Raw genomic sequence first — 13,044 nt, 5'->3', positions numbered from 1 at the left:
CTCTGTGCCCCATAGACTAGTGTTATAAGCTAATCTGTTTAAGAGATAAAACTGTTTACATTCGATTTTCAAGAAAACGCATCCCAGAGAACGATCTACTCTGTAACCATCTGTTAACTACCCCTAGGTTCATTTCTCACCGGAGTTGTCCTTTAACTACACTAGTTAACTAATATTTAACTGCTCTTATAATGCATTGATTTATCCTTATCAATGTTAATTTAAACATTTACTAATACATTATTAAAATCTTGTCAACATTAGTTAATGCACTTTGAACATGAACACCTTGCGTTAACCAAGATGAACAATTTCAGTTACAAATTCACTGCTCATGGTTAGTTCATGTTAACACATTATCTAACGAAACCTTATTGTAAAGTGTTACCATTTTACATGTTGCTAAATACACTGGCATCTACTAGCTTACCTACTAGTATCTAATAATATCTGTTGCGCATATAATATAATATTTGCAAAAGCCTACTGCCTATTCAAATAATTCAAGGGGCAAGTGATTTGTTATCTTGATAATTAAGTGGCATTGCAAAGATAATTTAGTTGCAAAGTACATGTTGACATTGAAGAAAATCCCTACCATATCAAATATGAAATCATATAATACATTTATTGCACATGCAGTCTAATACAGCGTCTGTGTCTCCTCTCAGGCTCGAAACATTGCAGTGTGTGTTCAGTTCAAGGATTCTGATGACGAGGGAGCCGGTCCGATGAAGGTGTCTAAATTCTTCTTCTTCAAGTCATACCATTATTGTTCCACTAGTTCTTTAATATTTAAAAATTACTGCAGTATAATGTGTAATTTATTAACCCATGATTGCTTTCAGTGTATCTACGGCAAGCCAGGGGATCCGCTTTTCACCACCAGTGCTTTTGCTGCAGTTTTGCATCATAATCAGTGTCCTGAGTTTTATGATGAGGTATTATTTCCATGTATTGTCATGTAGTGTAATTATTTTGCTTAACTACCCAGCAACACAGTCTCACCTTACATAAATATGAATTTATTCAGCGGGACTTATCGTAATTAACAAAGCGTTTTTGTGTAGTAAAAACCTTCACATCATTATTATTAATTAAATAAGGCATTTATGACATAACGTTATTGTTTAATGATACATATTTATAATGTGTACATATCTGAGATCTCTAATAGCTCATAAAATGTGAATGCAGTCTTAGATTTTTATTGAGATCAAAAACTCTTTTACATAATGTGCGTACAGTGCCCAGTCAATGCCCTCATGATGTTGAGCCATAAACAGCACAAAGCCTGAGTTTTCCCAAGAGAATATCTGAATCATTCCAGAGACACATCCTGTGAGGCTTCAGTAGACCCTCAGGGCTAAGATATCAAAGACAAACTGTTCGCTCAGTAGATGAATGAGTCACAAGACATCGACACATACAGTAGGCGCAGACGTGGCCCATAAGCAGTGTGTTACGGTATTCGCTGGACAGAGCCTAATGATGTCATCGTCTGGAGAGCCTTGAAGGAGTCGCTCCTAAAAATGGAAATGTGTCACCCTATTCTACTGATGATGCATTGCATACTAACTGGGTTGGGAAGGTTACTTTTAAAATGCATTTCACTACAGATTCCAAAATACATGCTTTAAAAAGTAATTTGTAATGTGTTTTGTTAGATTACACAAGCTTTGTAACTATCTAAATACGGACCCACTTTACATTATGTGGCCTTAACCACTATGCACTAACATTGTAATTAATCATTTGATACAATGCACTTATTGTGTACATACATGTTTTTACATTGTACTTACATTTGAAAAAATACCTGCATGTAATTACGTCTGTAATAAGTTTCTGTCGTTACATTTGTAATTATACAGTTGGCACTTCCCTTACACCTAACCCTCCCCTTAAACTGACCCACACCACCACACCTGTCCCTAACTCTACCCGTATCCCACCTCAATATCAGCAAATGTGCTTTGCAATACAATTTGAACACAGTAAGAACATTGTACTTATTTCTTTGGTGCAAGTACATAGTACTTAAGGCCACCTAATATAAAGTGGGGCCCTAAATGGACTAGAATACTTTGGAATACTAATAAGGTATGGTTTTCATCTGCATATTATTTTAAACAACATCAGTTTACCACAACATTTCTTGAATGAAAAAATTCAAAAAAAATTCAGACAATCTTAGAAAAAAAAAAAAATTAGTAATATTGATGCTCAAAGGCAACACGATGCATTAAGATCTGGGGTGTGTAAACTTTTTGAATTGGATGAACAGGGTATATCGCACTTATTTTGTCTTCTAGGAAACATGTAGTTAGTACTATGAAACAATATATCTTTAAACAAAATAATACATTTACAAATCATCCTGTTCAAAAGTTTTCACCCCCTGCTTTTAATGGATTGTGTTCCCTCCACTAAATATACAATTAAAAAAGGTGATTGTGACTTTTTATCTCACAATTTTGACTTTTCTCTCTCAAGATTTAAACTTGCAACTTTAAACTTTATAACTTGAAAGTCAGAATTGCATGATATAAACTCACAATTGAATGTTGTAAAGTCAGAATTGTAAGATAAAACATTGCAATTATTTTTGTTAAAGTCGCAAGTCTTTTCCTCCCTCATAATTGGACATTATAACTCACAATTGCTAGTTCAAATCTCTCAATTCTAAGAAAAGAAGTCAGAAATGTGAGAAAAAATGTCGCAATTACCCAAACAAATTGCTCAACATGAAACATGGAAACATTAGTGGATCATCCAGATAATGACTGACAGTTCAGGTTCAAGGCTATGTACATTTATGAATGTGGCAATTTGTAAAAATACTGTCATTTTGTCTTGTGGAGTATATGTAAACTTCTATTATGTGAAATAGCTTATTCTGGACAGTACTACATAAAAGTAAAATGCAATTTTTATTATCCCAGATCCCTCTTATTTTGTTCAAATGAAAATTGAGTATATTCTGCAAGGGGTATGAAACTTATGTTTATATTAATTGCCCGTTACAGTTTACATTAATGTTTAAATTAAATAAATGACATTAAGATTCAAAGTAATCACTTTGATAATCTAAAATACTTTTCGGATGTAACTGTAATTAGATTGCCGTCCATTTAAAATGTAACTGTGAAATACAATTTCTCAAATTTTGTATTTTAAATATGTAACTCAGTTACATGTATTTCGTTACTCCCCAGCCTTGCAAACTTTATACAGGCAAGAAGATGAGCCCAGAATATAAATGCTACATGCTAAATTGCGCATTAAGTATAAATAAACAAACCTTTATAAACAAAATGCATAATACGGCTTAATGCTTTAAGACAATGCATTCATATTTTGCCATTATTTACTCATTCTGTGTCACACGTTGACTTTTTCATGTGCTGTATTTATGAGATAAAACCTTTTTTGTACAAGAACCGTCCCCTTAATGTTTTAATTATTTTAATTTTCCCTCACAGATTAAAATCGAGCTTCCTGTTCATGTCCATGAGAAGCATCACATTCTCTTTACTTTCTACCACATAAGCTGTGAGCTTGGCAACAAAACCACCACCAAGAAGCGAGAGGGAGTGGAAACACTGGGTGAGTGTTTGTTTGTGTACCGTATGCACTGCCATTCAAAGGTTTTGATTTAATATAATAGCAAGGATGCATTAAATTGATCAAAAGTGACCATAAAGACATTTATAATGTTACAAAAGATTTACATTTCAAATGCAATATTTTTTAAATGCTGTTCTTTCTATTCATCAAAGAATCGTAAGAAAATATTTATGCAATTGTTTTCAACATTGATTATAATAACTCAAGTTTCTTGAGCATCAATCCTCATATTATTATAATTTCTGAAGGATCATGTGACACTGAAGACTGGAGTAATGAAAATTCAGCTTTGATCACAGCAATAAATTATATTCTAAATATATATTCAAATTGAAAACAGATATTTTAATTTACACATACAAATTTTTTGTTGTTGCATTTAATCAAATAAAAATGCAGCCTTGGTGAGCATAAGAAACATACATACTTATATATATATATATATATATATATATATATATATATATATATATATATATAATTTTTTTTTTTTTTTTTTTTTTTTTTTTTTTTAAATGAATAGTTTATTCTTAATGTTCTTAAATTAATTTGATTATGTCATTTGCAATGCTTCATTGGATTGAAGTTCTTTTCTTCACTAAAGCTGTTAAGGACAGTCTTGTATATTTATATTTTTTTGTCTAATTTGAAAATACTTCATTGCTTTAAATCATAGTTTGTAATGTTATGACTCACCTTGAATCTGGTTGGTTTGGTTCATGGCTGTTTTTGAAATCCTCATGGGAGAAATAAATGGAAAAAATACTTCCAGAACCAGCGCAGCTGAAAAAGTGGGCAGACACCGTTGCACTCTATTGACCTTTAACTCTCGCTCCCAACAGTGGGTTATTCCTGGACTCCTTTATTAAAGGATGGCAGAATACAGTCATCAGAGCTACAACTTCCTGTGTCTGCTAATCTACCTGCTGGTTACATGTTTGACAAAAACCAAGACTCAAAGAAGGTACACTCTTCTTTTCAGCAAGACTAATGCTAAAAATTCATTTCAAATGTGCATTTGGTCGGTTGAGCTATTGATTAGTTAGTCTATTTGTACATTGACTGGATTTATTGATTTGGTTGATTCACTGATTCAATCTGTCGTTTTTTCCCCCTCTTTCTTCTCCAGTCTCTCCCGGACATTAAATGGGTGGAGAATGCCAAACCATTATTCAAAGTGCGAGCATATGTAGCATCAACAATTTACTCTCAGGTATGTTGATCGGATCAAAGGATTGTTCAGCCAGTGTTGCGTGTGAAGTGTTATGTAAAACAGAAGCATTAAATCTAGTAACTTCTACCCCATATAGGATTTGCACCTCCACAATTTCTTCCAGTATTGCCAGCTGCTGAGGTCAGCATCACAGGGCAATCCCGCTGAACTCGTCAAGTACCTAAAGGTGAGAGAACAAGCAGATATCATTGTTTAATTGGAGTTAAACCCAATATTATGGACTTAAAAACAAACAAATGAACAACCGAGGACATTATGTGAATTTAAGTTAAACCTCAATCACATGATTTCTCTGAGCTTTCCTTTGAAACACATTTTGGAAATAACCATAAACATTTTAAAAAGAAGTCTCTTATGCTCATCAAGGCTGCCTTTATTTGATTAAAAATGGATTAAAACAGTAATATTCTGAAATATTTTTACAATTTAATACAACTACCTTCTATCTAAGTATATTTTAAAATGCAATTTATCTCTCTGATGCAAAGCTGAATTTTTAGCATCATTACTCCAGTCTTCACAGTCACATGATCTTTCAGAAATCATTCAAATATGATGATTTGCTGCTCAAGAAACATTTCTGATTATTATCAATATTGAAAACAATGCTCCTGAATATTGTTGTGAAAATCGTGATACATTTCTCCCCCCCCCCCCCCCCCCCGCAGGATTCTTTGATGAATAGAAAATTCAAGAAAACTGCATTTATTTGCAGTGGGAATCTTTTGTAACATTTTAAATGTCTTTAATGTCACTTTTGATTAATTGAATGCATCCTTGCTGAATAACAGTATTAATATCTTATAAAATAAATAAATAAATTACAATTGTACTGATTCCAAACCTTTGGGCGGCAGTGTACATTGTAATCTTTTAATTTCCTGTCTCCTCTCCAAGTGCCTACATGCGGTGGAGACTCAGGTCATCATCAAGTTCCTCCCTACGGTGCTCGTTCAGCTTTTTGAAGTCCTCACTATGGCAAGCAAAGAGGGACAAGATATTGCTGTCAACTCCACACGGTGATTTGCTACCTTATTTGTCTTCTCAGAAAGACACCTACTGCATTACTGTTTTATTTGCAAACTGGTCTATGTTAAAAAATTAAATAATGCTTTAATATATCATCAGTCCTTCTTCCAAAACATGTTTTTTTGTCAGAGGTTATTTGACACAATGAGTGAGAGAGGTTGAAAATCTTGAAACTCCAGGGAATCACCTGTTTTTAAAAAAATGGCAACAAAATTGTGTGACCAAGCTTGTAATAAAACAAGAATCAGCATTGGCTTGGTTTTTCTGAGGTGGCGAGAACTGAGGAATTTGAGATGATGTAAAAGCGACATAAAGTTGGCATTTTTATTACTCGACAAGTGAGTTAGGTATGTTATTGAGCAGATGGATTGCCATATGTAGCTCTCTAACAGAGTTCATTGTAAAGCATTACCTGAAGGGTCATAATCATCTGCAGTCATGCAGAGTTAAAGCACAGCCAAAACAATGTGCTTCCGCAAAATGCATCCACTAGGGATGGGCGATACACCGGTAGACATGATTAACTGGTAGAAATTAATTGACCAGTAAAGATTTTGGACTGACGTCTCTACTGCGGTTACGCTCATGTGACGTTGCAGAGCAGCACGTCCTGAAAACGTATTGTTTGCATGCGTTTAAAAACAAATTATATGTTTAAATACACCTATGTGTCAAAATGACCATGTATTTGCAAGTGCACAATCATTTATGTCTTACGTGACCATAAACGCATGAGTATATTGGTTGAGTGCAGTCGCTCTTAAAGTGACAGTATCCAAATTGACCTGCTGTCGTTATTAATGTTAAAGGGGTGGCTGCATGCGATTTCACTTTTGTAACTTTAGTTAGTGTGTAATGTTGCTGCTTGAGCATAAACAGTATCTGCAAAGTTACAGCGCTGAAAGTTCAATGCAAATGGAGATATTGTCTTTTAAAGTTATGGCAGTTTATTGCCTACAAAAAAGGCCGATTTGGACTACAACGAGTTTCTTCCTGGGTTGGTGACATCATAAACCCTTGCTAGTCACCGCAGATGTGACTTCTGCCCGTAATGGGGAGGGGCGTGGCTTTCTGGACAACCTGTGCTTGGCACTTCAGCCAATAAAAATACATCAAACTACATTTGGCTACAATCTACAATCTAAGACCATTGCGTTTTTCGGAGGGATGGGCTTCATAGAAGCAGGAAGCAAACGAGCCGTTCAAAGGACAGTGGAGACAGCGGTGTGGAATAAAGGTCAAATATAAGAAAAATACAGCGTTTAAAAAAAAGGAATTATTAAGACAAGTTATACTGTGCCCCATAAACCCAACCAAGCCTAGAAAAAAACCCCACTGAACCACCGCTTTAATCAAAAAAAAAAAAAAATTCTCTCACTGCTCTTATTTGAACCATTTTTTTAACTTCATAATAAAAATCCAATTTAATTTACACAGTGAAGACTGTGCAGTTAAACAAAACAAATTTGATTACTTTTATACAATTTATGTAGTATTTCTTATTTCTAGTGCTTGAAAGGTAGATCTATATAATTTGTGTCTTTATTCTATTGTAGTTTGTTTTCCTATATGCATGCATTTAGTTTCTTTCTTCTTTCTTTATCACAGTTTACTTTTCTTCAGAAAGTTTGAGAGTTTTCATTGTTTACTTAGGCTAGAATTACTTTTTTGTGGTGTTGATAATGGTGAAAAGGATCATGAAATTTCAATGGTACCAACATTTCGAATATCACAACCTTATTTAAACCCAAAAATAACTTGTTTAAGAATTTGATCATATCCCCCACCCTTTGCATGCACTTTTGTTTTACAAGGCTGCTAGAGGGACACATGTTACACAGTGTACCTTTAATATCATCTTTTCGTGTAAATTAAAGTGTAGGAATGCTCCCTAAATTTGACATTACTAATGTGCCTCTATTTTCTTCACAGTGTAATCATTCACATAGTGTCTCAGTGTCATGAGGAGGGTCTGGAGCACTACCTTCGCTCTTTTTTGAAGGTATGACTCTAAGGCTTTCTGTTAAACCTCCCATTTTTTGATGGAATCACACTCGAGCGCACTAAAAGTCAGGTGTATAGTAAATGCAGTTTTATTAAAATACAAACAACAACTGACAAATGTGAGTTTGGTAAAACAACTGAAAAGGTTTTTATTTTTTATTTAGTAACACAGACATTGATTTGATTAGTCTTAAAGAGGTTTAAACCAGTGGTTCTCAACACAGTTTTGGCCATATTTTCCCATGGTCATTAAGGCCAAACTAAAATTTTAGGAATTTGAATCAACTTTCTTTTGCAGTACGTGTTTCGGATCAACAACGCGACTTCAGAAAACTCTGTGACGACACATGAAGTTTTGGCTACAGCAGTGACTGTCATCCTCAAACAAACTGCAGACTCTAACACCTGCAACAAACTCCTCAAGGTGACAGCTGTTCTCTTTTACTAAATATATGACCTATACACACAGCAGATGGCGCTGTTACATTCATTTTCTTTGGTCCTTTGGATTCACTTTGAGGTCTGAATAAGTTCAGAGGAATCTGTGGAATTTTTCAAATAATGATCATTATGTTATAATTCACACCCGAATAGCATGAACCACTTTCTTTAATTTAATGCCACTGGACCTTCTTTAGTGTATTTAAATTAATGTACCCTCCTCTTCGCATACAGACTAAGCATCTCAAAGGGTTAGTTCACCCAAAAATGAAAATAATCCCATAATTTTACTCACTCAAATACTAGGTGTAAAAGACATTCTTTCAGCCAAACACAATTGGAGTTATATTTAAAAAAAAATAGCCTGGCTCTTCCAATCTTTCATTTTTTGGTGAACTAACCCTGTAACGTCTTCATAAGGACTCCTTTTCTTGGAATTAAATTCTCAGAGCTTCCTTAGAACTACATTTTAGGGAGTTTGCGCTTACATAGTTAGATGATATCATAGTTTGCTAGTATAATAAGTGCATTGTTTTAGCCTTCAAGCACTTTCACTTTGCTTTACTTTTGTGATTGTTTTACTATTGTATATACAGTACTGATGAAGTTTTATTTTTAAGTTTTTACATTTCTATTGCTATTATTCATTTTAATTTGCTTGCTTGCACATAACTTTCTGAAACTATGGCTCCTTTTTCTATAATATTCTACATACATAACCACAACACATGCACACAACATGCAAAACTTCACACAAAAGCAAACACTAAATTCAAAACTATTTTCAGTCTTCTAAAAATTGTTTTTGCATAGTAACTCACGCAAACCTGCAAATGATTAGCTATATATATATCAACTGTTTTCAGCATATAGAAATGATTTCTGAAGGATCATGTGACTGAAGACTAGAGTAATAATGCTGAGAAGTTTTCTATTGTAATATATTTTAAAATATAATTTATTCCAGTGATGGCAAAGCTGAATTTTCAGCATCATTACTCCAGTCTTCAGTGTCACATGATCCTTCAGAAATCATTCTAATATGATTTCTGATTATTATTCATGTTGAAAACAGTTTTGTAAAACATTTATTTTTAGGATTCTTTGATTAATGGAAAGTTCAAATGAACAGAATTTATCTGAAGTAGAAAGCTTTTGCAACATTGTTCTACTGTTCAAAAGTTTTAGGTCACTAAGAATTGTTCTTGTTTTGGAAAAGAACTTAAAGAAATTAATACATTCGTTCAGCAAGGATACATTCAATTCATCAAAAGTGACAGTAAATACATTTATAACGTGACCATAGATCATATTAAAATGATTTGATTTCTGAAGGATCATGTGACACTGAAGTGCCAGGGTTCCTACGGGGTTTGGAAAAGTATGGAATTGGATTTGAGTAATTTCCGAGTATGGAAAAATACTTATGTTTCCAGACTATTGTCCCTATTTCATTTTATAAATATAAAATTAAGAATTTCTAAATGTATATAATATATACAAATTGTTTTTTTTTTCATTCCGCTTCGATCAATCTACCACATAGACCGTAAAAAAAAAAGATTAGGTCTAAAAGTTTTATGTAACGTATAAATATAGTCAGATTACGCTTTCAATAGGTTAGCTATATGTAGGTTTATATAGGTTATTTTATGTAAGTCCTGCCTCATGGACTTACTTCCTGTCTAGCTACTTTCCTATCCTAATAAAAGGCAAAAACGCCAATACTAAACCTGTAGAATGTAACATACCTGTTAGCAGTTGAATTTTAAAACAGTTTATCAGAACAAGTTAAATATGGTCGGAAAAATCTGTAGGGAAGTCTGGAAATTTGAGTCTGGAAAAGTGTGGAATTTTGAAATGAAAATTGCGTAGGAACCCTGTGATGCTGAACATTTAGCTTTGATCGCAGGAATAAATTGCATTTTAACTTATTAAAATATTTCACAATATTGCTGTTTTTGTTTTGTTTTTTTTGTATTAAATAAATGAAGCCCTGGTGAACATAAACGACTTCTTCAAAAAACATAAAAATTATTTGAGATAAAAACTTTTGAACGGCAGTGTATATTTGTATAATTAAACACGTGTTGGTACACATTTACATCATTCCGCTGTGTTTTTGTATTATATCCTCTGTCTTTCTGTCTTTATTACAGTATTCCTGGTTCTTCTTTGAGACCATGGCCAAGTCAATGGCACAGTACCTCCAGGACGGCAACAGAATGAAAGTTAGTATAATCCATTCACATGTTTTAGACTGACACAATATCACAAAGTATTACATTTGAACAACACATTTTTTCACATTTGTTCCTCATGCACAACAACATGAGGGTGAGTAATTAATGATAATTTTTGGGTGAACTATCCTTTTAAAATAATCACCAATTATCACAAATACGATAATACGAATAAGAATACGACAAAGGCTTTCCTTTCCATTTTTTTCAACATCACCATCAGGTAAATATACTAGCTGGATATAAATAATCTTGGGTTGTCAAGCAGGATGTTTTTCAACTTTTGCATGTGTACATAAAATGCAGTTAACTTCCTCATTCTTTAAAGAGTACTTGATCAAGACACTGGAAAACAACACACATGGAACCCTTTGAACTCATAAACGCAAGCTAAGCTGTACTGTTGACATTAAGTTGTCTTTTGCCTGTACAATGTGTGTTTAACAGTTTCAGCTTTCCGAACATGTTCAGACCTATTTGACATGCCATTGGATCCTATTTGCATAACTGAAACTGTGTCATATGGCCCAGTGTGTGAAGTCTGTTGTTCTCACATGTCTTCAGCATAATGGGTTGCATAACACATATTATTAAAATTGAACTTCCGTGTGGGCATCTGGGATATTGGGAAATGCTACATGACGTTTAAATATATGAAACCACCTATGTTCCCTACAGATGCCGCGAGCGCAGAGGTTTCCAGAGTCGTTCCACCAAGCGCTGCAGTCTCTGCTGTTGTCAATAATGCCTCACATCACTATCCGCTATGTGGAGATTCTAGAGGAGGCGCGTTGTGTCAACTTCAGCCTGGCCTGCTTCATTAAGGTCAGGCCTAAAGCTGTAATACTTTAACAAGACCAGGGGCAGTTGCATAAACTTAGCCACTATGTTAAGACTGTCTTAAGCACTAATTTGTCCAACTAGCAATTAGTCAGAATGTAATCAATCTTATTTTTCTAATTCAAATTGAACCGATCTACCATTTTAAAGGTCCCATTCTTTGCGATTCCATCTTTCAAACTTTAGTTAGTGTGTAATGTTGCTGTTAGAGCATAAATAATACCTGTAAAATTATAAAGCTCAAAGTTCAATGCCAAGCGAGATATTTTATTTAACAGAAGTTCCCTTTCAAAGCCTACAGCGAACGGCCGGTTTGGACTACACCCCTGCACTTCCTGCTTTAATGACGCAACTAAAACCGTTTGTTGACGAACCCTCCGCCAACAAGACCACACAAATACGGGGGCGTTGTCCTTTTGCTCTCGCAGGTCGAGAATAGGAAGTGTTGTTTTTGTAGAGTGTGTTTGTCGTCATGCCATTGAAACGCTGTTATTTTCATCCCGGAGTCAAATCACCTTTGTTTGGCCTTCCCACGGACGCTGTACGTAGAGATCAATGGCTACAGTTTATGGTTAACTCGGTTCCGGAAAATTATAATCACAATTTAAAATTATGTGCAGCACATTTTGCTGAGGACTGCTTCCTCAATCTTAATCAGTTTAATGCCGGATTCGCAGAAAGATTATTCTTAAAAGATGACGCAGTTCCCTCCTTGTCTGGAGAAGGCCTTGTTTATGGACCACAACCGGTAAGTGTATTTTATTATTTAAGTCGGTCCGTGCAACACTGTTTAGCTTTGTTAACTAATGTTAGATGGTAATTGAAACTAATCCGAAAAACTTAGCATGTAAAAGTGTAGTAATTCATTCAGACACCATCGATTGTTGGTGTTTGTAATGATCAGTTTAAACTACTGAATAGACAGCTTACCATTCTGAAACATCCTGCAAAAGTCTTTCCTGAGCAGGTTGTAATCGATCCTCTTCGATATTCTCCGGGTCTGATTCCAGCTCAAATTGATAAGGCAATATAGACATTTTTGCAATAACATTGAGCGCGCGTATCTACCCGTTATTATAGGAGGCGGGACCTTTTCGGGCAACGTGCTAAGCTGCTGTCCAATCACAGCGCGGGAAGCGCTGGCCTAATCAGAACTCGTTACGTATTTCTGATCGAGGGACTTCATAGAACAAGGAAATCATCAGGCCGTTTTTAGGACAGAGGAAACAGCGGTATACAGATAAGTAAATTGTGTGAAAAATACTGTTTCTTTACATGCGAAACATGAACTCATATTATATTGCACACTGTAAACATAATCAAAGCTTCAAAAACACGCGAAGAACGGGACCTTTAAGGTAAAGTTAGGACCAGTCTTATAAAAAATAATTAGATGACTTACTTTTAAGACTAGTCTATGCAAGTTAGTAAGTGTTGAAATAAATCAAATATATATATATATATATATATATATATATATATATATATATATATATATATATATATATATATATATATATATATATATATCACACAATTAAAAACTTGCAGTCTCTGCATACTGTGGTAAATGTTAATTTAAATTGTTTGAATTTCATTATGTATATATTCTTTAAAATGAAC

The 13,044-nt window shown here is 34.2% G+C and overlaps 1 protein-coding gene across 3 annotated transcripts in view; it reads left to right on the top strand.

Annotated features, from left to right (window-relative positions):
- The window catches only part of dock11 (dedicator of cytokinesis 11), a 128,550-nt gene that overhangs the window by 43,598 nt on the left and 71,908 nt on the right, over positions 1-13,044 (top strand). For all 3 annotated transcript variants that reach the window (XM_067445448.1, XM_067445433.1, XM_067445442.1), the window contains exons 18-28: positions 672-737; positions 849-941; positions 3,486-3,609; positions 4,473-4,594; positions 4,760-4,843; positions 4,941-5,030; positions 5,762-5,883; positions 7,826-7,895; positions 8,196-8,321; positions 10,498-10,569; positions 11,260-11,406. In XM_067445448.1, coding sequence (XP_067301549.1) covers positions 672-737; positions 849-941; positions 3,486-3,609; positions 4,473-4,594; positions 4,760-4,843; positions 4,941-5,030; positions 5,762-5,883; positions 7,826-7,895; positions 8,196-8,321; positions 10,498-10,569; positions 11,260-11,406 — 1,116 coding nt within the window. The remainder of the gene's footprint in view (positions 1-671; positions 738-848; positions 942-3,485; positions 3,610-4,472; positions 4,595-4,759; positions 4,844-4,940; positions 5,031-5,761; positions 5,884-7,825; positions 7,896-8,195; positions 8,322-10,497; positions 10,570-11,259; positions 11,407-13,044) is intronic.

Source organism: Pseudorasbora parva, chromosome 1 (assembly GCF_024679245.1).
Source record: "Pseudorasbora parva isolate DD20220531a chromosome 1, ASM2467924v1, whole genome shotgun sequence".
Classification (NCBI taxonomy): Eukaryota; Metazoa; Chordata; class Actinopteri; order Cypriniformes; family Gobionidae; genus Pseudorasbora; species Pseudorasbora parva.
This window is presented reverse-complemented; position numbering and strand designations above follow the sequence as displayed.